Genomic DNA, 27,318 nt, shown 5'->3' with positions numbered 1-27,318 from the left:
CCCCTCCCCCCCTCCCGCCTCCCAAAAGATAAGAAAAATTAAGCGACCAATAGGCTGGCCCCATGCTAACTAATAACCCTTGACCCTGTTCTCCATCTTGCAGCTCCGTATATTAAAATAAAGCAAAGATCCCACGGAAAATCGCCATAATAAAAGGCACAAGCAAAATTCAACTACTATAATGTTATGTCTAACAGTAATAAAAACATAATCAACAACGGCCATCTTAGAATCAGCTAAAGTATCTTAAACACATATTCAAAAAAACAGAATAAATCCGAACAAATAATATTACAAACAATATTGTTTCTCTTGAAAAAGAAAAGTAAATGAGTGTGTGTATATATATATATATAACAGACCTAAAACTATATTAGTATTGAAACAAATAAAAGAAATAAAAAGATTAATACACGACAGGTCCTACATGGACCATTAGAGTACAATACTATAGAGGTTTCCTACAAAACAGTTATATATGTACTAATTATTAATAAGGTTAAAAAAAAATTTTAATCAGCCACGTCCCATGCCAAAGACTGAAAAGGTATAGGATGTGCTTAACTCAGAAGATCCATAAACAACTCGTACAACAAATACTTCAGAGTTGCCTATTGAGTAATTGGGTTAACTTTAATATTTTATTCAGTAGGATTAACTTTAAGATTTTTAATGTACTCCCATCCCTCCTGGGGAGAGTAGATTCTCAGTGACTGAGATTTTACAGGAAAAATTATCAGCTTTGCTGGAAAGCGAAGGGAGGGGTATAAATCTAATTTGTACATTTCACTCATAACTTCTCAGTATTTCCTCCTTTCGGCAAAGACTTCAGAAGGATAGTCTTCGACTATACGAATCTATGCTGAGTTAAAGGTTAACTTCCACTTCTTTCTGGCTTCACGAAGAATAGCTTCTTTAGTCATATAATAATGCAAAGAAAGTACAATTGGTGGAGGACGTAATTCGGATGAACACCGAGAAAATGGAATTCTATGGGCTCTGTCAATTAAGGGGCTAGCTTCGAGGGTCTCATTAAAAAGTGAGTACAACATATCTGAGAAGAATTTTAACATCACCAGCTTCAGTATTTTCAGGCAGTCCCAGAATACGCAAATTACTCCGACGCCCTCTACTATCTAAATCAACCATTCTTTTCTTCATTTTAGATAGTTCCGAGGTAATTTCATTGATTTTCTTTTCCAACGAAGATATCTTCATTCCTTGATCTTTAATAATTTGCTTGAATAGGTCATGCTCATTCTCAATTCGAGTTGTAGCCTGCTGAAGTGTTTGAAGCTGAGATTCCAAATTTTTCAGAGAGTCTTGAACCATAGAAGTAGCTTTTTCAAGCTTTCCGTTTGAACCGGCCAGCTTATCAATTTTAATATTAAGCGATCCGAATTCCGATTTCATGTCTTGTACTGAAGAAAATATTCCTGCTAATGTAACAGATTCCTCCGTTTTCTTGGTTTGTTCCATTTGCTCAGTTTCAGGAAAAGTCTTGCCACTTCTCAGTTCAATACCAGAATGACTTTATTCAGCCATTGTAATTAAGTCGTATATCCTTCAGTAGAAGTAATAAATCATCAAAGCTAAAAGGGATCTGTCAGTGGGATATAAAATACATTGAAAGAGAGAGCCGCTAGGAATGCGACTTACTCCATATACTACAAAATGGAGAATCTCAACCAGGGTTCCGCGAGAGATCGACTTTTTTCTTTGAACTTTGCGCAACGTACGACGCTAGCGCTCACGGTGGTGGGCAGTGACTAAGCAGTTCCATTAGCAATCTTGTTAGAGTCTCTCAGCCCAGTATGACAGTGCGCAGTATGACTATATTTATTCTCAGTTTCTGACTAGAGATGGGGAAGGCCGTTGATAATTGGTGAGCGCTGTATTGCACGGAGTAGAGGACGGTTACCTGTTGAGCATGAAGTGTGTTTTCTGAGCATTGAATGGATTTGCCCAGCTTGGGCTGTGATGTCAGCCTCTCCCTCCTGAATTACATCCCCAACTTTCCCTTGCGTGCTGCTGACTGATTTGTGGGAGCGAACAAAATCTTAAGGCTCTCCAAAGCTTGCTCTCCCCTCTTTTGCTGTCCTTGCTTCTAAATTGAATATACTTTTGTTGAGCACTGTGGAAAAATCTCTTTAAAAGTCTTTCACTGTTCCTCAATGTCCCACCATGTAGTCTGTGATCATCCATCTTTTCTATACCCCTCAGGATTTTATAAACTTCTGAGGTCACCTCTTATTCTCCTATGCTCTTGGCAATAAAGATCCATAATGGCCTTCCTGTCCCTATAAACCAGACCCTATAGTCCAGATAGAATGTTCATAAATCTCTTCTGCACCTTCTAAATGGTCGATGTATTTCCCTCAAGTGTAATCTCATCATTAACTTGTTTCGCTGCAACATAATGTCCCTGCTCTAAACTCTGCCTAACTGATGAAGGCCAGCATGCAAAGTGCTGCTTTGTGGCAACTTTCAGTGAACTGTGCACTTGTACTCCCAGGTCCCTCTGTTCTATGACACTACCAGTGCCTTGCCATTCACTGTACACATTTTACCCTGGTTTGACTGTTGAAAATGTATCCCCTTCAATTTATCTAAGTTGAAATCTATTTACCATTCCTCGGCCCATCTCCCTAACTGATTAAATTTCTTTGCAGTTCATCATAACCTGCTTCACTATCAACAAAACATTACACATTATTCTCATTCTGAGACCTCTGGTCTGAGTTGACCACGGATATTGCGTCCTAGCTGTCTAGATATGCAAACCTGGGCAGTGCGACATGGAGAGCAAGCTGTTGCCTATGGAACAAGCTCCCCTCGCCACACATCTGATGAACCCAGATGTACCAGCGGCATCACAGGAGATGCCAGTCAGCATTCCAGATTTTTCCCATAGGGTTTACTCCTGAAGCGTACCCCATGAGTGGGTATAGCTACAAGGCAGCGGAGGTTTTGATCAGAGTTTTCCTTCTCCTGGATGAGCTGCCAACCATAGCTGATGAGCCCCATCTACTCAAAGCAATGTGTTTTAAGGTGCCAGTAATCCGCCTTTGCCCCTTACCTGTCTGTAGAAACGATGCTGCCAGACTTCGTAGCAAAGCCACACGTGAAGGCCAGGAACTAGACTTGGTTGTCGGAGGCTATTTGAGGCATAGGCCATTGGGAGTTTGTCCCCATTACTACCCTTGGCTATAACAACCTTAAGGAACCATACAATATCCACTGCAGAAATGCATAGCATCATTTTCAATAATCTTATGGCCTGCCACCTCTCATTGTGTCACTGCAGTCTGGCCAGGTTCAGTACCCTGGTTCAGTGAGAAGTATGAAAGGGCAGGCAAGGAGCAGTATTAAGTGTATTTATAAATGAGGTGAAGCTCAAATGCAGGCCTATATGCATTCTAAACAGCAAAATAAAATATAATAGAGCTAAGCAATCCTTTTAACCAATAGATCAGATCAAAGCTTGGCAATCCTGTCACATACTATTTGTGAATAATGGGAAGTTAATAACTAGCGGAAGGGGAAGAATCATGGAATTTCCATCTTCAGTAATGGTGGGGCCACAGACTATGAAGGGTGAGGCTGAAGTATTTGCAGCAACGTTCAATGAGAAATGCCAAATGGATAATCCTTCTTAACTACCTCCTACGATGTCTGTTACAAAGCCAGTTCTTCATCCAATTAAATTTACTCAACTGATATTCAAGGATTGGCTTTGTTTGTCTCATGTACATTGAAGTGTGCATAAAAATACATCATTTGCATCAAATCAAATTAGCAAGGAATGTCAAAGGAACACGAGTGAATCTGCAGATGCTGGAAATAAATAACACAAAATGCTGGCTGAACTCAGCAGGCCAGACAGCATCTATGGGAGGAGGTAAAAACGACCTTTCGGGCCGAAACCCTTCATCAGGAGTGAAGTAACATGGGATGGTCGAGGGGGGATAAGAAGTGGGGGGGAGGGATAAAGTAGAGAGCTGGGAAGTGATAGGCTGGAGGGAAATGGGCTAGGGGGAAGGTGGAGAATTATGGGAAATAAAAGAGAAAGAAAGGTAGGGCTGGGGGGAGAGATTATAGTGAGGGGGGAAAAGAGGGAAAGAGAACCAGACTAAAATAATAGATAGGGGTGGGGGGGAGGCAGGGGTGTCAACGGAGGTCATTGAGTTAGATATTCATGCAGAGGTGCGAGAAATCCATCGCATCTCCTGTATGAAGGGTTTTGGCCCAGAACGTCGTTATTACCTCCTCCCATAGATGCTGTCTGGCCTGCTGAGTTCTGCCAGCATTTTGTGTTGTTTAGCAAGGAATGTGCTGGGCACCCCACAATTATTACCATGCTTCTAGCACCAACATAATATACCCACAACTCTAACCCATCTAAGTTTATTTAAATATCCCTAATGTATCTACCTCTGTCCTAATGCATCTGCCTTGGTGGAACATTCTATTAACTTGCCGCTCTGTGTTTTTAAAAAGCCTGAAGTCTACTTCTGATTCTTTCCCCCTGCCCCACCCCCACTGGCTTTCCTCCAGTCACCTTAAAATTATGCCCTCTCATTTGTGCCCTAGGAAAAATGTGCTGACTGTCCACTCTCTATGCCTTTTATCATCTTGTACACCTCTATCAAGTCACCTCTCATCATCTTTCACTTTAAAGAGTAAAGCCCTAGCTTGCTCAACCTTTCTTCATAAGACATGCTCTCTAATCCAGGCAGCATCCTGTTAGTTCTCCTTTGCATCCACTCTGAAGCTTCCACATAAGGAGTGCCCAGAACTGAGCACAATCCTCGAAGTGTAGTCTAACCAGACTATTATGGAGTTACTATATTACCTTGTGGCTCTTTAACTCAATCCCTCAACTAATGAAGAGCAACATACCATTACTTTCTTAAGCATCTTATCAACTTGTGCATCAATTTTGAGGGATCTATGGACATGGACTCCAAGATCCCTCTGTTCCCCAACACTGATATGAATCCTGCCTTTAACCTTGTACTCTGCCTTCAAGTGTGGCCAATTAAACGACTAACCTATACCTCTTTGGAATGTGGGAGGAAAACAGAGCACCTGGAGGAATCCCACCCAGTCATGGGGAGAATGTACAAACTCCTTACAAATAACGGCAGAATTGAACCAGAGTTGCTGGTACTGGAACAGAATTACATTAACCACTGCGCTATAATAGCTATTTCTCACAATAGAGGACTGTGGTTGATTTAACTGCATATCTATGTCTGAATAAAAGATACAGGACTCGTGCTTTATAACATCAGGTTTACCAAGTTAATTTGAAAACTGCAGCCAGTATTAGTATCCATTCTCAGAAGTGCCACTTCATGTACAATGGAATGAAGGTACAGAGAATCCAGAGAAAGGGGCATCACATTCACATTTCTACTTTGATTCTGGTTCTCTGATTGGTAAATTCAAATTTGCTATGAACTGATTCAGACCATAAGACATAGGAGCAGAATTAGGCCATTTGACCCATTCTGTCTGCTCCATCATTCAATCATGGCCGATTAATTTTTTTAAACACCTCCCCCAACCCCAGTTCCTGGCCTTCTTCCCATAAGCTTTGATGCCATGTCCAATCAAGAATCTGTCAATCTCTGCCTTAAATACACCCAACGACCTGACCTCCATAGCTACCTGTGGTAACAAATTCTACAAATTCACCACCCTCTGGCTAAAGAAATTTCTCCACATCTGTTTTAAATGGATGTCCCTCTAGCCTGAGGCAGTACCCTCTTGTTCTAGACTCCCCCACCATGGTAAACATCTTTTCCACATTTACCGTAGATGTCGGATTATAAACCGCTACTTTTTTCCCACATTTTGAACAGCTTTGAACACTGCGGCCTTTACTACGGTGCGGCTAATGCATGATTTTTTTTCATGCCGCCAAAAACATTTTGCCTCGTAACAGTAGACCAATAAAATTGATGAGTAGTTCACAGAGGTCCAATGAAATTGTATGATAAATCAAGCGCACTTTCACAATTAAATTATTGTAAATCAGTCATTTGTACTCACCCTCATCAACATGGAAAACACTCGAAGAAAAGCATTGTGCTGCCTTTATGGCAGTTATTTAGTTTATAATATTTTCACTTAGTAATTCATTTGTTAGTAATTTCTAGTTAAAGTTAGAAGTGTTTTAACTATATTTGTTTTCTGTACTACATCGCGGGATGCTATGACGTCACACCCGGTTTCGCTGCGTCTTGTGGGAAATACCGTTTTGCGATAAACGGGAAGGTGGGGGCGAGCGGCATTAGACCCGAGCGAACGCTGCTTTTAAGTTAAAGGCGATCAATAACTTTTCCTGGTAGGCTGCAGTATATATATTTTTTACCAGTCGTTAGGAGATATTGGAATGTTGTTCAGTAAAAAAGTATACGCAACGTATATTTAAAAGTAGCCGCGTTACAGGCACGGTTCGAAAAAAAGCATTTGCAATATGTATTTGTTTATGTTACCATATGGATTTAATTAAAAGTTAAAAAATCCTCACGTGTAATATCTTTCTGTGTAAATATCTCATATTACAACGTGGGACGCCTGCGGCCTAAAATCCGGTGCGGCTTGTACAAGTACAAAATTGATTTTCTTTCTAAAATTAGAGCCAGCGGCTTTTAATCAGGTGCGCTCTGTAGTGCGAAATCTACGGTACTTTTTTAGGCCTTTCAACATTTGAAAGGTTTCAATGAGATTCCCCCCCCCCCCCCACCATCCTTCTAAATTCCAACATGTACAGCAGCTATACTACATTAGGAGTTTGAAGAGATTCCAACATGTACAGATCCAGAGCCATCAAACATTCCTCATATTTCTGACCCTTTCATTCCCAGAATCATCCTTGTGAACTGCCTCTGGAGCCTCTCCAATGCCAGAATATCTTTTCTTAGAAACTGTTCACAATACTCAAGGTGAGGCCTCACATCCCTGCTTTTGTATTCCTAAAAAGAATGCTAACATTGCATTTGCCTTCCTCCCACCAACTCAACCTACAAGTTAACTTTCAGGGTGTTCTGCACAAGGACTCCTAAGTCCCCTTGCATTTCAGATTTTTGGATTTTCTCCCCATTTAGAAAATAGGCTGCACATTTATTTCTTCTTACAAAGTGCATGACATGCATTTTGCAACATTGTATTTCATTGGACCATTGTTACACCAGCATCAAGAATGCCTACCATGCTATTCCACGCCTTCACTTCGGGAAGTCTGAACACTACTTCTACTCTCCGAGTATAGGCAGGGACTGAAGACCGCAGCACCAGCAGAGAGGATCAAGTAAGTATGGACAAGGGAAACACAGGAGCACTTACAGGACTGCTTTGATTCTGTGGTCTGCACCCTATTCAGGATTCATCTTCTAATCTGGATGAATATACTGCAGTTGCTGGACATTCCCAAACCAAAAGCCATGGATTAAACCAGGAGGTATGTCATCTGCTGAAGGCTAGATCTGTGGCATTCAAGGCCCAGGTCTGTACCAGAAAACCAAGCATGGCTTGCGGAGGGCTATTTCAAGGGTGAGGAGACTATTTCGAATGAGGTTGGAGGCGACATCAGATGCAGGGTTTGCAAGACATTACTTCCTACAAAACAAAACCCAACAGCATGAATGGCAGCGATGCTTCACTACCATTTTGAAAGGGAGAATATAACTACAGCCGTGAACATCTCTGCTGCACTTGGTGACCCTGTGGTCTTTGTCTCGGAGGTCAATGTTAGGCTGTCTTTAAAGAGGATGAACCCTCGCAAAGCCAAAGGCCCTGACAGAGTTCTGGCAAGGCTCTGAAAACTTGTGCTAACCAGCTGTTGGGAGTATTCAAGGACATTTTCAACCTCTCACTGCTATGGGCGGAAGTTCCCACTTGCTTCAAAAAGGCGACAATTATACCAAAGCCTAAGAAGAATAATGTGAGTAACCTTAATGACTATCTCCTATTAGCACCCACAGCTACAGTAATGAAATTCTTTGAGAGGTTGGTCTTGATTAGACTGACCAAGGACCTGGACCCACTGCAATTTGCCCATCACCACAATAGGTCAACGGCAGACACAATCTCAATGGCTCTTCAGTCGACCTTAAGCCACTTGGACAATGCAAACACTGATGTCAGGATGCTGTTCATCAACTATAGCTCAGCATTTAACATAAAGAAGGCAAGACAGCAGCTATACTTCATTAGGAGTTTGAAGAGATTCGGTATGTCAACACTCAGAAATTTCTATAGATGTACCATGGAGTGCATTCTGACATGCTGTGTCACTGTCTGGTATGGGGGTGCTACTGCACAGAACTGAAAGAAGCTGTAGAGTTTTGTAAATTTAGTTAGCTCCATCTTGGGTACTAGCCTACAAAGTACCAGGACATCTTCAAGGAGCGGTGTCTCAGAAAGCCAGCATCCATTATTAAGGGCCTCCAGCATCCAGGGCATGCCCTTTTCTCACTGGTACCATCAGCAAGAAGGTACAGAACCCTGAAGGCATACACTCAACAATTCAGGAGCAGCTTCTTTCTCTCTGCCATCTGATTCCTAAATGGCCATTGAACCCGTGAACAGTACCTCACTTTTTTAATATATTATTTCTGTTTTTGCATGATTTTTAATCTATTCAATATACATATACTGTAACTGATTTACTTATTACTATTACTTTTTCTTCTATATGTCTTTTTTCTTATGTCTTGTACTGAACTGCTGCTGCTAAGTTAATAAATTTCAAGACACATGCCAGTGATAAACCTGATTCTGGTTTGCCACTTTCTTGCTCATTGTCCTAATCTGCATAAGTCTTTCTGCAGCCTACCTGTTTCCTCAACACTACCTGCCCCTCCAATAATATTCATATCATCTGCAAATTCTATTTGATCTTAAAGTATTTATATTCCCGTTGCTCTGATCATGCTTGTGCCTCATACGTTAACTTTTAGACACTAACAACCGTGGATTTAAATTGGCCTATTTACATCAGTCTTGTTCGGCACATTATTTTGCAGCTAATTTTAAGAATTTTCACTTTATAGCTCTATATTCTCTCATTTTCAGATGCTGTGCCGCTATTTAAATTAATATTGAAGCAAGAATGGGCAAAAAGTTGATTGATAGATGCAGATTTGAGTTCACAGGGAATGGCAATATCTTTTTGTGTATACCAATAATTTTGACCAAAATTCAAGAACTATGATTAAGAAATAAGTTTAAGATGGTGCAAAAACATCTTAAATGAAAAATCCTTGGACTGCCAGATGCACCAAAAAGCTGCAAATGGGATTCAGTGCAGAGTTAATGCATGGGAAGGCAAGCAGGTCAAGAGAATACAAAATTAATAATCACATAAAGGAACTTGGGGACTCTAGTAAAAGTTCATAGATCATTGAATGTTGATAAAATGGTCAGACAATCATATTGGATACTTTTCGTGAATGGCTAAGACATTGAATAGTAATTTTATTATTGATTTACAATGATGGGAAAGGTGCTGAAACTTAAACCAAAATTAGGCAATGACAGGAGTGCAGTTCTTGTTGCAAAATGCTATGGAGAGGTAGCAGAGGAAATTTACTAGGATGTTGCCAGGTTTTGAAAATTGTAGGAATGGAAGAAGACTGACTGGATTGAGAGAGCTATTGTTTTCTCTGAAATAGTTAGCTGAAGGAAGATTTTAATCGAAATGCATACATTGATGAAAAGTTGATAGGTGGAATCTAATACTCTTAGCAGCTAGGTCAATAAATAGCATGGATTATTTTCTATTATTTTCTTATGATTTTAAAACTCAGTTATTTTGCCAGAGAGCCACAAGAAGCATGATGAGCAAAGAAAGAGCAGATTTGCATTATTTAGTTTGTCAAACCCCAAACATGTGTCTTGTTCTGATCTCTAATTCTATTTCCTTCCTTGTATCTTTTGTAATATTCTCTTTTAAATATTTCATTAATTCTCACACCACTTTCGTTAACTAAACCTTAATAGCAATTTCAACCAAGAATTAAAATCCTTTATCAGTGATTTAACAAACTTTGAAAAAAAATAAAAAGCCTGTCCAACCAAAATCCTATATGATTTTCAATAAATATGCAGCTGTTGTCGCACTGATATGTAACAAGTGAAAGCAACACACTGAGTCGAGCAGGGTCTGGTTGAACTGTTTACTGTTTTAATCCGCACGCGCTTAAGTACCCACTCCCAGCATCCTCCGCTCTTTGCGGGGCGAAAGTGACGTCGGCTTCCAGGCCGAGGTCTGCCCTGCACTCAGAGCCCTCTCGATTGCCATCGGCTGCGGACTCGCCTGCACACTGTCAGTTCTTTTAGGTGGCCGGCCTCATCGTCGTGGGGGTGGCACCACAACCGGGTGTTCAAGGTCTAGATGCGCCGGTTTGAGACAGTCAATGGTAAATGTCTCTTCACAACCGTCAATGTCGAGAACACAGGTCGTCCCATTATTGTGCACCACCTTGTAGGGTCTTTCATATGGTCGCTGCAGGGGTGGTCTGTGCGCGCCATGGCAAACAAAAACGTACTTGCTCTGTTGTAGGTCCTTGGGCACGAAAGAGGGTGTTGTTTCATGATGGGACGTTGGGACTGGGGCAAGTGTTCCAAGCCGCTCCTGAAGTTTAGTTAGGACCGCCGTAGATGTGTCCTTCTGGCCATGAGGTGCTGGCACAAACTCACCGGGAACTGTGGGTGGAGCACCGTAAACAAGATGATGCGGCCAGGTCCTCCTTGGGCGCTGTGTGGATGCCAAGCAGCACCCAGGGGAGTCTGTCAACCCAGTCTGGCCCTCAGAGGCGTGCCATCAGGGCTGACTTCAAGTGCCTGTGGAAACGTTCCACCAGGCCATTGGACTGCGGGTGGGAAGCAGTCGTTTGGTGGAGCTGGGTTCCGAGGAGTTGTGCCAGTGCGGACCACAAAGCCGATGTGAACTGCACACCCCTTTCTGAAGTGACGTGGGCTGGGAGTCCGAACCATGCCACCCAGTGGTAATCAGGGCTCTGGCGCATGTCTCCGTGGCCGTGTCGGCGAGTGGGATGGCTTCCGGCCACCTCGTGAACCTGTCCACCGTGGTGAACAGGTATCTCGCTCCTCTTGAAACCAGCAGTGGGCCGATGATGTCCATGTGGACATGTTCAAACCTCCTATGTGTCGGCTAGAAGGGTTGCAGTGGGGCCCACATGTGCCTCTGAATTTTGGAGGTTTGACAGTGCGTGCATGTTCTGGCCCAGTGCCCAACCTGCTTGCATAGGCCGTGCCACACAAACCTGTCTGCGATCAGCCGGATGGTCGCCCGAATGGAAGGGTAGGCTAAACCATGCAAGGCGTCGAAAATGCGGCACCTCCAAGCGGTCTGAAGTTGCCCGGTGGACACATTGCAGAGGAGCTCATTACCTTCGGACCAATGGGTATGTCTTCGAGGCGGAGTCCTGAGACTGCGGTTCGGTACGCCGGCATCTCGCTGTCCAGTCATTGCTCCTTAGCTAACGCCACATAATTCACCCCTGGAGACAGAGAGTGCACTGATTGGACGGAGGTACATGACAGCGCGTCGGCTACCACGTTGTTCTTCCCGGAGACGTGCTTGACTACGGTGGTAGGCTCCAAGATGTATGGCAGGTTGCGTTGCTGGCGGCCCGACCACAGGTCCGAAACTTTGGCAAACGCGATAGTGAGGGGCTTGTGGTCTGTGAAGACTGTGAACTCTCTCCCTTCCAGGAAATACCTGAAGTGCCGGATGGCAAGGTACAGGGCCAGCAACTCCCTGTCGAAAGCGCTGTACTGAAGTTCATAGGTGCTGGCTGAAAAAAGCATGCGGCTTCCACTGGCCTTCCACATGGCCGTCGATCCAGTGTCCCAAGAAGTCGATGGCAGGAAGGCCGAACTGGCACTTGGCGGTGTTGATAGCCAGGCCGTAGTTGCTTAGGCGGCGGCAGAGCAGGCGTAGCTGTGCTAGATGTTCCTGGCAGGAGCGGCTGGTGATAAGTATGTCATCCAGGTAGATGAACAGAAAGTCCAGATCTCGCCCTCCTGCGTCCATCAGCCACTGGAACTTCTGTGCCGCATTTTTGAGCCCGAACGGCATCCTGAGGAACTCAAACAGGCCAAAGGGGGTAATGAGGGCTGTCTTGGGTACATCGTCCGGGTGGACTGGAATCTGATGATACCCTCGGACCAGGTCTATCTTCGAAAAGATGCAGGTTGACCATAAAGTCCTGGATGTGTGGTACTGGATAGAGATTAGACGTGGTGGCATCGTTCAGCCTCCTGTAGTCGCCGCCCGGCCTCCACCCTCCCATGGACTTGGGCACCATATGGAGTGGGGAGGCCCACGGGCTGTTGGAACGCTGCACAATCCCCATCTCCTCCATCTTCTTGAATTCCTCTTTTGCGAGTGGAGCTTGTCGGGCGGTAGCCTGTGGGCCTGGGCATGAAGGGGAGGTCGCTGTGTGGGGATGTGGTGCATCACGCCGTGCTTGGGGTCTGTTGAGGAAAACTGTGGCGTGTTGATAGATGGGAACTCTGATAACACTCTGGCGAACTCGTTGTCGGAATACATGACGGAGTTCAGGTGCGGGGCCGGTAACCTGGCCTCACCGAGGGAGAAAGTCTGGAACACCTTCGCATCAATCAATCGTCGTCCCTACAAATCCACAAGCAGGCAGTGCATGCGTAGGAAGTCCGCACCCAGCAATGGCTGTGATGCTGCGGCCAGCGTAAATGTCCGTGTAAAACGGCTGGAACGGAACTGCAAGGGGATTGTTCTTGGGCCATAGGTGCAGATGGTGCTGCTGTTGGCTGCTTTAAGTTCCAGTCCTGTTCTTCTAGTTCGCGTATCGTGGCTCGAGGAGGGTAGGACACTGATTTCCGCCCCCGTGTCCACCAGGAATCTACGCCCGGAGTGCTTGTCCCAAAGGTAGAGGAGGCTATCACAGTGACCAGCCGCCGTAGCCATCAGCAACGGCTGGTCCTGGCGTTTCCCCGGAACGAGCATGGCAGTCGGCAGCGGTGGGCCCCGGAACCCCACCTTTGATGATAAAAACACCAAGACTCAGAAGTGGTGCCGTCCCTTGGTGTGAGTGTTACGTGCTCCGCTGCTGGGGTGTGGGAGGGCTGGGCTTTCGGCCGTGCCGCAGCACTAATTTTGATGGTGGTTCCACCATTTTGTTTGGCGCACCAAAGCACGTCCACGCGGGCAGCCACCCTGCGCGGGTCTCTGAAGTCTTCATCTGCTAGCAGGAGGCGGATGTCTTCTGGCATTTGCTCCAAGAAAATCTGTTTAAAAAAGGCGCGCAGTCACCCAGGCCGTCCATATGCAGTAACCGGCGGGAGAGGCCAGATGTGCAGATTAACAGGGCCTTGAGTGCCTCGTACCTGTCTGTTGCCGGGGGCTGATGCAGAAAGTCAATAACACGGCCCACTGTCTCCTGGTCGAGGGCGCCCACCACGTAGTAGTACCTGGTGGCGTCTGAGACAATTTGCCTGACCTGGAATTGGGCCTCTGCTTGCTTGAACCAGACCAGGGGTTGAGTGGTCCAGAAGGTTGGCAGTTTAAGGGAAACTGCATTCTGCAGAGCCGAGTCGCTCATGGTGGGTTCAAATGCCGTTGGACCATCGGAGTCACCAATGTTGTTGCGCTGATACGCAACGAGTGAAAGCAACACACTGAGTTGAGCAGGGTCTGGTTGAACTGTTTACTGTTTCAATCTGCGCGTGCTTAAGTGCCCGCTCCCAGCATCCCCCGCTCTTTGCGGAGTGGACGTGACGTCGGCTTCTGGGCCGAGGTCTGCCCTGCATTCAGAGCCCTCTCGGTTGCCACTGGCTGCAGACTCGCCTGCGATTGCCAGAGACGTTTGGTTTGCTGCGTGGGCGAGCTGCCACACAGCCTTAAATAACATATTGGTATTTTGAATACATGAACTGCATCACACCAATTATTTACAGCCTTTTTTTAAAGCCTTTTATCAACACTATGTATGGTGTACTAGCCAATCATGTTGTATCTGTCCTACAAGTACAGTGTCTTGATAATAACAGTTGTCAAAGTCTGCAAACAATTTTCCAATGTCGATCCAACTAACATTTTATAGCACTCCTTGGTTTATGTTCAGTGAACTGCTTGTATTTCTGTTTAATCCCTGCATGGCCTCTGTCTTGCTTTTATTTAAAGATGTTTATCTGTGTTTCTGAATTCCACAGAGAATCATATTATTCAGTACATTTTACCATTCTAACCTTTCTTCCCTTCCCACCTGACCACCACAAAGCTCTAGTCCAAAATGTTTATTGCTTTTCTTATCCTTCTATCTTTTCAATATCATAAGCCTTTACAGTCTCCCATTCATCAAATTCTTTCTGAAGCCCAAATGATTTGCTTTTATAAAAAAGGTTGGTAATTATATTTTTAAAAAATACAGATAACAATGCAGCTTCACTTTAACATTTAGCTGCATTTTCTGTCAAGTCCTTTATTAGGATATGTGGTAGTGACATATCAACAGATTGCTGTCTCCATTACATGCACCAGCCCACTGTTTTAAGAATTTTTGGACTTGGATTACTCAAAATACCAAATGCAGTTTAGCTCATGACTGCATTTGGCATATGAAATCAATTACATCATGTCTTAAAAAAAGTTGATCTAAGTTGATTCTTAGCTCATCATTCTGTTGAAATTAGAACAATCCTAATGGCAGATCAAAGCAGTTGATAACTAAAAATAACTTGGCAACTAAAGTTTAAACAATTCAAGAGATGTGGTATGTAGCTAGCTAATGTGTATTTAAGGAAATTGGGCAACTAGGTAAGCATTTTCAGCTACCAATACAAAATGTATTTGCAGTTCCTGAGGAGACATTGCATTGCATCAAAATAGCTTTTTTTTAAAGCGCGAGCGGGGGCAACCAGCATTTTTTGCATGCCATGGTTCCCTAGGAGACATCGGAGGCACTTGGCAATGGCCAATTAAATGTTAAGCTTAAGCGGAGTGGCCGCTGTGTGACTAGGCTAGTGTTTGAGTGGGAAATTGAAGCTTCAGCTCATCAAGGCTTCATTGAGGAGAGGCATAGGCTATAGGTAGGTTTTTTTGATTATTTTTTCTTTCTTATTGCATATTTAGAGCAGTGGGGATGCCAGACAGGATAGTGGAATGGTCCTCTTGCAAGAAGTGTATCCAACTGCAGCTTCAAACAGGCTGTATTAAGGAGTTTGAGCTGGAACTGGATGAACTCCAGATTATTCGGGAGGCTAATGGGGTTAATAGGACATGGACATAGAAGCAAAACTGGGCCATTCAGCCTATTGTGTTTGCTCCGCCATTCCATCATGGCTGATCCCGGATTCCACTCAACCCTGTACGCCTGCCTTCTCACCATATCCTTTGATGCCCTGACTGATCAGAAAAGTATCAACTTCCGCCTTAAATATATCCATGGACTTGGACTCCAACACAATCTATGGCAAAGTATTCCACAGATTCACCGCTCTCTGGCTAAAAAAATTTCCTCCTTGCCTCTGTTCTCAAAGGTCACCCCTCCATTTTGGGGCTGTGCCCTCTAGTTCGGAATATCCCCACCATAGGAAACATCCTCTCCACATCCACCCTGTCCAGTCCTTTTAACATACAGTATGTTTCAATGAGATCTTTTTCTCCCCCCCCCCCCCCCCCACCGCCACATTCTTTTTGGAACTAATATCCTAGCAGGAAGGTTTGTTAGTGCTGCACATGGGGGGGGGGGGGGGGTGAAACCTTTCAAATGTTGAAAGGCCTAGACAGAGTAGATGTGGAAAGAATGTTTCCCATGTTGGGAGAGTCTAGGACAAGAGGGTACTGCTACAGGATAGAGGGGCGCCCTTTCAAAATAGAGATGCGAAGAAATTTCTTTAGCCAAAGGGTGATGAATTTGTGGAATTTGTTGCCACATGCAGCTGAGGAGGCCAGGTCGTTGAGTGTATTTAAGGCAGAGATTGATAGTTTCTTGGTTGGACAGGGCATCAAAGGTTATGGAGAGACGGCTGGGAACTGGGGTTGAGGAGAATAAAAAGGATCAGCCGTGATTAAATGGTGGAACAGACTCGATGGGCCAGATGGCCTAATTCTGCTCCTATGTCTTATGAATCCAAATTGCAATTCACCGCGGATCCCATGCATCTTTATCTTCTAGATTAGCCTCCCATGAGAGACCTTGTTAAACACCTCAGTAAAATCCATGTAGACAACACCTAAAGCTCTAACTTCATTAGTCACCCCCACCAACTTGTCAAAAAACTCAATCATGTTAGTAAGACATGACTTCCCCACACAAAATCATGCTGGCTCTCCCTAATTAGCTATGGTTTTCCAAATGCTCATAAATCCTATCCCTAAGAATCTAAGAATAACAACAATTATTACTAAGCAATGCAGTGGTTTAATTATTGGGTTTTGGGTTTTTGATCCTCCACATCAACCCGACACAGTGGAGAGCGCACTCGGGAGCGGTCTGTCCCGAGTCCTGAGAACTTCCATTCCCAAGCCCGGCGCTGAAACATATGTTCTTAAGTGTTTTATATACATAGAAAGGTAAAATATATACTATATACTGTTACGTTCCCCAGTAACCGGGTAATTTTCCAGCAAAGATAGATGGGTCCACTGAAGCCTGATGCTACTATTTTCAAACGTTTTTATTTATAAAGGGGCACAAACGTATGGTTAATACAAAACATTCAGATCATATACGTCGTCACAACTCAATCTAAAGCACAGGTATAGTAATAATCAATCAGAAATAAGCTCTATCGTTGTCTAGGGGTAATGTAGATATATATTGTTTACTGGATATTTAAAAGTCTTTTTGCGGTCACTGCAGTTCCACCCGCTGCCGTTGTCGTGGTGTCGCGTTGGTGCACTTTTGTTAGAAAGAGTGAGAGAGAATGAAACATTTACCCGACAGGTTTTCCAACCTGTAGGAGGTAGTCGGAAGTCTCATTGGGGAATGGACTCTCATCTGTGGCTTCCCCTGTAGCTAGGCCGTTCTTCCGTGGTGAGGTCGCCAATCCCAGGCAAGGAAAGGACGCACACGAACCCCACCATCGGCTGTCGCTCTCAAAACGCTGTCGCAGGAATTCTCGCGTATCTTCTGGTGCGTCTAGCGCCCCGCCTCGGCAGCCCACCTTTTATCTGGACTGGCAGGGTTGTAGATGTCCATCAGGGTGCGGGGGCGAGGCAATCCTTCCCCCATCACCCACCTCACATTGCCCTGAGATTTTGCACGTAGGCCAGTTCCTTATCCCACAAAGGTGTCTCCCAAGACAATGGCTATGTCCGAGGTTTTTGTCTTGTTGAGCGACCAGCCCACTTTGCCCAAGGGCTTTACACGTGGTCTTCATGAGACAATAGTCAAAGAGTCGCTTTATTCTGCTTCCCGGGGGAACGTGGTCTTCAGCACGTCTCCCTCTCTCTCCTGGGTCATTTGACCCCACCTTGACTAGGGCTCTTGCGAATCTCACAAAGGAGGGGGCTGGGGTCATAACAATACTAAGACAAACATTTGACTAACTGACGCTAAATAATACTGGATGTACCTGTTCCCACTTAGTAAAAGAACTTCTGATTTTTTTCGATCCCGATGCACGATAATCCACGCATATCCTCCCATATGCTTTAAATCATCTCTAAATTACTTATAATACCTAATACAATGTAAATGCTATGTAAATGGTTGTTATACTGCATTGTTTAGGGAATAATGACAAGAAAAAAAGTCTGTACATGCTCGAACAACAAGTGCTGGAAGAGCACTTCCGGGTTTTCGCGACGCGGTTGGTTGAATTCACGCATGCGGAATCCGCGGATAAGGAGGGCCGACTATACACTACATCTACAGCTCTACCTTCATCAACACGTTTAGTCGCATCCTCAAAAAATTCAATCAGGCTCGTAAGGCACTACCTCACTTGCAGAAGCCATGCTGACTATTCCTAATCATATTATGCTTCTCCAAATGTTCGTAAATCCTGCCTCTCAGGATCTTTTCCATCAATTTACCAACCACTGAAGTAAGGCTCACTGGTCTGTAATCTCCTGGGCTATCATTACTCCATTTCTTGAATAAGGGAACAACATCTGCAACCCTCCAAACCTCTGGAACCTCTCCCGTCCCCATTGATGACGCAAAGATTATTGCCAGCGATTCAGCAATCTCCTCCCTCACCTTCCACAATAGCCTGGGATAGATCTCGTCTGGTCCTGGAGATCCAATTTGATGCTTTCCAAAAGCTCTAACATACCCTCTTTCTTAATGTCTATATGCTCAATCTTTTCAATCCACTGTAAATCATCCTTACAATTGCTAACGTCCTTTTCCATAATGAATATTGAAGCAAAATATTCATTAAGTACCTCTGCTATCTCCTCAGGTTCCATACACACTTTTCCACTGTCATATTTGATTGGTCCTATTCTCTCACGTCTTATCCTCTTGCTCTTCACATACTTGTAGAATGCCTTGGGATTTTCTTTAATCCTGCTCGCCAAGGCCTTCTCATGGCCCCTTCTGTCTCCCCTAATTTCATTCTTAAGCTCCTTCCCGCTAGCCTTGTGATCTTCTAGATCTCTATCATTACCTAGTTCTTTGCACCTCTTGTAAGCTTTTCTTCTTGACTAGATTTTCAACAGTTTTTGTACACCACGGTTCCTGTACCCTACCATCCTTTCCCTGTCTCATTGGAACGTACCTGTGCAGAACGCCACACAATATCCCCTAAGCATTTGCCACATTTCTGCCATACATTTTTCTGAGAACATCTGTTCCCAATTTATGCTTCCAAGTCCCTGCTTGATAGCTTCATATTTTTCCCTTACTCCAATTAAACGTTTTCCTAACTTGTCTATTCCTATCCTTCTCCAATGCTATGGTAAAGGGGATAGAATTGTGATCACTAGCTCCAAGTACTGTTCCACGCTCTAAGCTCATCAGCTTTGTTCATGAAGCGTCTTCCATTAAAATAGACACATTTCAAACCATCTGTCTGAGCGTATCCCTTCTCTATCACCTGCCTAACTTCCCTTTCGCACTGTCTCCAAGCTTTCTCTATTTGTGAGCCAGCTGCCCCTTCTTCCATCTCTTCAGTTCAGTTCGCACACCCTAGCGATTTTAGTTTAAACTCTCCCCAGTAGCCTTAGCAAACCTCCCTGCCAGGAATAAATATCTTAGAATAAAAGCAAGTGCAGGTACTATATATACAAATACAGTGAAAATCTTACTTGCAGTAGTATCACAGACACATAGCATCATAAGAAAAACATAAGTTATACAAGAAAGCATAATTAGAACAAAAGTTCATTGTATTGCAAAGTGATCATAGTGTTTCTGTACTGAGGTAACGATTAGAGTTAGTTTAAGAACCAAATGTTTGAAGCTCTTGAACCTGGCAGTTTGCAGGCTTCTCTAACTACTACCCAATGGTGCACAGATAGTGGGGACTTTGATGATAGATGCTATGGCCTTGAGGCCATGTAGATCAGGGGTTCCCAACATCAGGTCCATAGACCCCTTGGTTAATGGTAGGAGGTCCATGGCTTGAAAAAGGTTGGAAACCAGAAAATGGCAGATGGAATTTAATGCAGGCAAGTGTGAGGTGTTGCATTTTGGAAGGACAAATGAAGGTAGGACATACACAATAAATGGTAGGGCACTGAGGAGTGCGGAGGAACAAAGGGATCTGGGAGTTCAGATACATAATTCCGTGAAAGAGGCTTCACAGGTAGACAGGGTTGTAAAGAAAGCTTTTGGCATCCTGGCATTCATAAATCAAAGTATTGAGTATCGGAGTTGGGATGTTATGGTGAGGTTGTATAAGACATTGGTGAGGCCAAATTTGGAGTATTGTGCGCAGTTCTGGTCACCTAATTATAGGAAGGATATCAGTAAGATTGAAAGATTGAAGATTTACTGGGATGTTGTCAGGTCTTCAGGAGTTGAGTTACAGGGAAAGATTGAGCAGGTGAGGACTTTATTCCTTGGAGCGTAAAAGAATGGGGGAGATTTGATAGAGGTTTACAAAATTATGAGGGGTATAGACAGAGTAAATGCAAGTAGGCTCTTTCCACTTATATTAGGAGAGATAAGTACGAGAGGACATGGCTTTAGGGTGAAAGGGGAAAGGTTTAGGGGTAACCTTCACTCAGAGAGTGGTGGAAGTGTGGAACGAGCTGCCATCTGATGGGGTAGATACAGGCTGACTCTTAAGTTTTAAGAATAAATTGGATAGATACATGGATGGGAGAGGTCTGGATGGTTATGGACTGGGTGCAGGTGAATGGGACTAGCGGAATAAAATTTCGGCACAAACTAGAAGGGTCAAATGGCTTGTTTTCTGTGCTGTAGTGTTCTATGATTCTATAGAAACATCTAAGTAAATACTACAAGTGGTCAGGAGGGATATCCCTGGTATGTATTGGCTGAGTGCATTACTCTGCAGCTTAAATATCTGCACATTCAAATTGCTGTACCAGACAATGATGCAGCCAGTTAGGAGACTTTGATCAGTGCATCTGCAGAAGCTTGATAGTGTTTGGTGACATGCTGCACCTCCTTGACCTTTTCAGAAAATACAGATGCTGGGGCACCACCTTTTCGATTGCACCTCTGAGCAGGCCCCAATACAGATTAATGTCCAGGAATTTAAAGCTGCTTAGTCTCTCCACTACCGATATCCCCCAACTTGCATGGACTGGTGGATGTTCACTTGCCTTCCCCTTCATGGTAAGCACAGTCTGCAGCAGGATCTGGCCCAATATGTATAATTGTTCCTGGTGCATCAGAAATGCAAGGAATTAGAATGCACTTTGTTCCATCATTTCAAGCTGGTTTGCCATATAAATAAACTTTAAAACAACAGGGAATGAAGTTTGCTCATAAAATTCCTCTTCCAAAGACATAAATCTAGAGCAAGCGTTTCTTTTCCATATGATCAATTTTCTTCCCATGAACTACCCAGATGAATTTTTTTTTGTAATAAGTTAAATATGAATATATGAAAGAGGCATTTAATTATAAAAAGGGATGTAAGTCACTTCCTGTTTCGCTCCCTGACTTTTTGCCATGTACATGTACACACACATGTCCTGCTTTTAGAGAATGAGTTCTAGGAAAACACTTTGACACTTACTCAAATTTAATCAGATTTAGCTTTTCCTCTTTAGATCAACAATAAAAAAAAATCATTTCAACTGTTTTATGTCTGTCATTTGTATGATGTATTCTGTTAATTTTACAATATAATTTCTTCAAGTAAAGTTTTACAAAATGTTAATGTTGTGTTAATGTTCCTGTATGCATGAACTTTCTCATGTTTCTGGCCTTGTTGAATTACATATTAATTTATATACTGTAGTTACTTAGAAATAGTAATGATGCATATCTGTCTTCTAAACATACACATGCATACATGTCTATTTATTCTAATTTAAAATGATAGTATGTAAGCACATTAATACTCATAACATGCAAAATCACAAAACAAGGTTTGTTAAAGGAATAAACTGTTCCATCTGTGTGTCAAGGTGGTTGGTTCAAAATACTATAAAATGCTCAAGTGCAATGCCATAATTTCTCTTTGCCTTACCTTGACACCAGACTAACGTGAAAGATGCCATGACTCATTTGAATGGTAGTTCAAAGTCTGTAATAGAATTTGCAGTATAGCAATAGTCTGCTAGAGGACCTAAGTGGGTTGAGCAATATCTATAGGATAAAAGGAACTGTTAACGTTTTGGGTGGAAGCCATCCATCAAGACATCAGAACACTGGGGATTACATTTAGATTAACATATCATTATAATTTATAACCAATCAAAAACAATTTAAAAAAAGTTGAGCCATTTCCGACAGTAAAGTCCAGAGAATTAGTCGGCAGGATTGTAGGGTAGTGGTTACCATGACGCTATTACAGTGCGATTTCTCCAGTTTGTACAGTACAAATTGCAAAAGAAAACCATTCTGCACTTTAACAATATGATTTTTTTCCAGTGTGAATTGCTGTAAATGAAAAATGGGAAATTGTGCAATTATCCCACACAGAGATTCTTCACCTTAATTAACACAATGTTTCAACCTCCAGAGAGAATTAATGCAATTTTGAATTGCATTAATTCTGAACTCTATCTTTTCAATTTGCAAATAGTGTCTGAACTATGCAATTTAAAGTGAATTCAGAAGAATGTCTCCCATACTGGTCCATAATAACATGGATAAATAAATGAAATGGTAATTAGGAAAGGTTAAATTCTGGGAATTGTATTGAAATTCTGGTCCAGTACTCATGACCTTATTCTGGTTACTGTTAGCAAGTGCGTTTATGCACCTGCTTTCTACACTGCACTTTTGAATCACTAACTTTTTTTTAAAAACTTGGAGGTTTGGTCAAGGTAATATAAATTGCACATTGCTTGTTTTTAAAAAAAATAATTTGATGCAGACTCCAAAGCATACCAAGCGGGCCTTTGATAAAGTCCTGCAGGCAAGGCTCGTTCAGAAAATTAGATCACATGAGATCCAGAGTGAGCTAGCCACTTGGATACAAAATTAGCTTGATGGAAGGTGACAGAGTTGTGGTAGAGCATTGTTATTCATATGGTCCTGTTTTCATACTGAATACCTCTTTGACTCTGTGAAAAATGCCAAAGATTAGGAAATCAATTTCTGTAATCAAATTTTGCTTTTAAGTTGAGTTATATAGAGTTATGTAACACAAAACAAGCCCTTTAGCATAACTTGTCCATGTATATCCGAGGTAGTCCCTTTATCCTATATCCTCCATACCTTTTCTATACAAGTACCTTACTATAAGACGTATGTGCAGAATTAGGCCATTTGGCCCATTGAGTCTGCTCTGCCATTACATCGTGTCTGATTTATTATCCCTCTAACCCCATTCTCCTACCTTCTTTCCGTAACATTTGATGCCTTTACAAATCAAGTACCTATCAATCTTCACTGAACTCAGAAATGAAGTGTAATTCTCTGGAGAAGAAATTCAGTATTGAACCTTATTCAATTTTTAAAATTCCATCATTGATATTGTTGGTGTGGATTGAGTTGTGTGTTGCTCTCAACCATAAGAAACCAAATATTCTGATTTTTGCTATTATCACATTGTGAGTAGTTACAAAATACAGACTGGACTATTTAGCAATTTCAATTCTACAGCCCTCCAAGATCTCTGTGGATCAATGTTTTTGGAGTCGTGTGCTTCCTAGATTCCCATTACTTCACTTTAAGTGACAATTAACTGCAATGGAATTGCATTCTTCAACTTTCTTCTCTCTAAGTTGGGTTTGTAGCCTTTTTTATGCCATAGAGTAAAGGGGTCCATGGACCCCAGGTTGGGAATCCCTGCTTTAAGTAACGTCTTAAAACCTACCTTTCTACCCAAAACGTTCTCATAAAGGCATGTTGAGACTCTATCTGAAAATGTCCTGTGAAGCACCTTGATATTTTATGCCTTAAGGGTGCAGAGTAAGTACACATTGTCATTTGCATTGACATAGCTCAGATTTATCTGTGTACAAATTTATTTTTGCTGAGGGTGATGAATTTCTGGAAATCTCTAGCCTGGAGTGTTGTGGAGGCCAGGTCATTAGTGATATTATAAGACCATAAGATATAGGAGCAGAAGTAGGCTATTTGGCTCATCGGGTCTGCTCCATTATTTCATCATAGTTAATCCATTTTCCTTTCTTAGATCAGGGGCCCAAAACTGTTCACAATACTCCAAGTGAGGCCTCTTCAGTGCTTTATAAAGCCTCAACATTCCATCCTTACTTTTATATTCCAGTATTCTATTTTAGATTTTATATTCATCTCGAAATGAATACTAACATCGCATTTTCCTTCCTTATCATTATGGTTGAGATAGACCGATTCTTTTTTTAAAAAACTTGTAATTGAGGACTTTGGGGAGCTGGCACGTAAGAGTTAAAGCCAATGTACATCAGTTATAATGAATGGCAGTGCTGGCTTGAGGAACAGTGATTTTGGACAATTGTCTATCATTCCCTGTGTGAAAATATTTCCATTGTTAAGAAGTATTATCTAGAACCCCATCCTAGTTCCATTAAAGAAGTTTACCTATTTCTGATACTTAAAAATTATTCTGCAGTAAACAAAATAATGTAACTGTATAAAGACAGAAATAAGGGTTTTGTCTCAGTTAAAAGACTTTGATCTACAGAATCTTTTGTTTTTTAAAATTTTATTAGGTCTGCTTTTTACTTTGCAACTACTTTAAAGAAATTGGCCCCTTTATTCAAGTACAAAGACACAATACTTTCATGCTTAACCTAGCCTTCAAACTACAAAGCATACACTGAATATAGGTGGTACTGCGTAAGCACATCTAAATGTCAGGTGAAATAGCTATGACAGAAAAATAAAATATAAATTTTGAATGTTTTTAATAGGTGAGTTTACTATAGTTTTACTGAGTTGACAAATATAGTTTCTTAAGGGTATTTTGTATTATATCTTGCTACTAATTGAACATAAGTTTATAATTTCTTCAACACAAGCTAAAGCAAAAGACAATTAGCATCATCTTTTGTAATGTTTGTAGCAGCTATATACCAAGAAATTAGATGGTTTTCATGTCAATAACTTGGAGTCAATATCTGACAAGGCCAGGTCCATTTTGTGGCTTTTAGTGTCAAGAGTAGATTGCTAGTCCTCATCTGCTCACCAAGAAGCACACTAGAGCAGCTACAGAATTAGAGATTTTGGTTAATTTTCATTCTTTCTACTGACTCTTTTCTTTCTGCTAACCTGATTTTGCAGCCATGAAATAGCATGTGATTCATGTAAATTTTAACATTGTTTTTGTAACCACTCTAAACGGTCAGTTAAGATCATGGTACAACATTGATTATATGAATGTTAATAGAACATTTTGACCAGTAAATGTGAATTTTTAATAAAATGGAAAACCTATGCCTTGCCTTTTATACTTGACAAAATGAGCAAGAAATCACCTTGTAAAATGCACATTTCAATGTATTTTAATTCTTTTCCAGAACAGTTAGTATTGGGGATGTACAAAGAGCCGTCACAGACATGGGACAGAGACTACGACAATTTTATTCTTCCCTTGTTGGAGGACTTGCAGCCGTGCTACATTCTTTATCGCCTTGACAGCCAGAATGCACAGGGTTATGAATGGCTCTTTATTTCCTGGTCACCTGACTATTCCCCAGTAAGTTCTACATGCTTTTTGTTTCCAATACTAGCAATCTTGGAAGTATTAAGAGGATGTTCAGGCAATAGAAGAAAACTTAAAGCTTCATTTCAAGCTTTATCTTTTTATTTGTTTTAAATATAAAAGCTGTGTCATAAACATTTGCACTTGAATTGGTCTGAAGCAGCTTGTGTAGAGGCTGGATTCCGTAATTTCTGAGTGGAACCATTTACTGTTCTAGAGTATGAGCTTTTCCGAGAATATATTAATACTCTAATGTAATTTTCTCCTATTTCAACTTTCTGAACTTGATCATGTAAATGAAGCGTACAGAGGATTCTGGTTAATTGAGACACAGAGGGACCAGTACATTTTGAAGATGGACTACTGCTTAACTGAGTAACATATATTTAAATGAAATACAGAGCAAGTTAGAACACAGCTGATGGGGTGCCACAGTAGCATAGCACAACACTATTACAACTCAGGACATTGGAGTTCAGAGTTCAATCCCAGCATCCTCTTTAAGGAGTTCATTCATCCTTCCCGTGGAATGCGTGTGTTTCCTCTGGGTGCTTCAATTTCTCCCATAGTCCAAAGACATACCACTTAATAGGTTAATCGGTCATTATAAATTGCCCCGTGATAAGGCTAGGGTTAAATCAGGGTTGCTGGTGGTGCAGCTCAAAGGGCCAGAAGGGCCCTTTCTGCTTTTATACTGTACAATAAAACTGTATTAGATTCTAAAAGTTATTAATGGAGGAATTCATCAAATGTGCACACGTGTGTTCTTTTGATCGACTAAATGATTAAATCAGTACAGTTGCCTAGTGTAGATAATTAACTGCCTTCATACAATCCTTTTGACGATTACATCCTCCAAGTCTTCAATTACGCTGTAATATTTCAGATGATTGTTGAAATCTTCAAATTCTTCATAGTTCTGAACTTGTTAAAGTAGTGAAATTGTTCCATTTTCACTCCTAGCCATTTCTGGTATCTACAAGCTTGAATGCTTGAAATCGCAGTGAGCAAAACAGTTCTGAATTGTCTTACTGCTTATTTCACACCAACTACCAGTGTCAAAAACCACTGTGCTTTGAAAGCAAACACACGTAACTGGTACTATTTAAAAGCTGTTTGTTCTAAGCATGGTGTAGTATCTTAACAGCCACTCAAGTGCATGCGACTGAACACTATTTAGAAACTGTTCAGCAACAGTATTCTGCCCCAATTAAGCAGCATAGTGTTTCAAACAAATGAGGGGAATCCTGGCTATTTTCTTGATTTGTTTTTTTTTATATAAGAGTTGTTCCAAATAAGCGGGTGCCCCGATTAACCGATGGCCCAATTAACCAGAACCAACTGTATATCAAACAAGGTTGGATTTCATAGCAGCTCAAATTTTCATTTCCAACAGAAATCAAAACCAGTTTTAATGCAGCTAAGGTGTCTCTTCAGAAATATTTTTGACCAATGGAAGCATTTTATATTTATTGTAAATGGATACTCATACATGTATGTTCTTCAGTTAAAAATATTTATTTTGTATTCCTCTGTTTGAAATGGCCCAGCCCCAAGCTTTCAACTAAAGTATACTTGTTCCACTTAAAACACACATTATTGGTTATCAAGCTTCTGAGAATTCAAAGATGTATCTGTACTATACATTAGGTGTCCAATAGAACTGGACCTGATGGTCGCTGTGCTTAGATCATCACAGCGACCACAAGTACCATCTTCTTAACAGGCAAACCATCAACTTTCAATCAAAGGATGTATTAAGTGTCCCATGCTGTGTGTCCAGAATGAACAGGACTAGTAGGAACAAAGACGAGCAATTGCTTATTGCCCAGAATGAACTACAGCGCTATTTTAGTGATTCACGTTATTTGTCCCATACTTTAGTGATGAATTATAACCATATAACAATTACAGCATGGAAACAAGTCATCTCGGCCCTTCTAGTCCATGCCGAACACTTACTCTCACCTAGTCCCACCAACCTGCACTCAGCCCATAACCCTCCATTCCTTTCCTGTCCATAAACCTATCCAATTTTTTTGTAAGTGA

General features: G+C 42.0%; 1 protein-coding gene across 3 annotated transcripts in view; it reads left to right on the top strand.

The window, feature by feature from the left end:
* twf2 (twinfilin-2) overlaps window positions 1–27,318 on the top strand; it is a 162,675-nt gene that overhangs the window by 54,842 nt on the left and 80,515 nt on the right. For all 3 annotated transcript variants that reach the window (XM_073072647.1, XM_073072644.1, XM_073072645.1), the window contains exon 3: window positions 25,085–25,263. In XM_073072647.1, the coding sequence (XP_072928748.1) occupies window positions 25,085–25,263 (179 nt within the window). The remainder of the gene's footprint in view (window positions 1–25,084; window positions 25,264–27,318) is intronic.

The sequence above is a fragment of the Hemitrygon akajei genome, chromosome 19, assembly GCF_048418815.1.
Source record: "Hemitrygon akajei chromosome 19, sHemAka1.3, whole genome shotgun sequence".
In the NCBI taxonomy this organism is placed as follows: domain Eukaryota; kingdom Metazoa; phylum Chordata; class Chondrichthyes; order Myliobatiformes; family Dasyatidae; genus Hemitrygon; species Hemitrygon akajei.
This window is presented reverse-complemented; position numbering and strand designations above follow the sequence as displayed.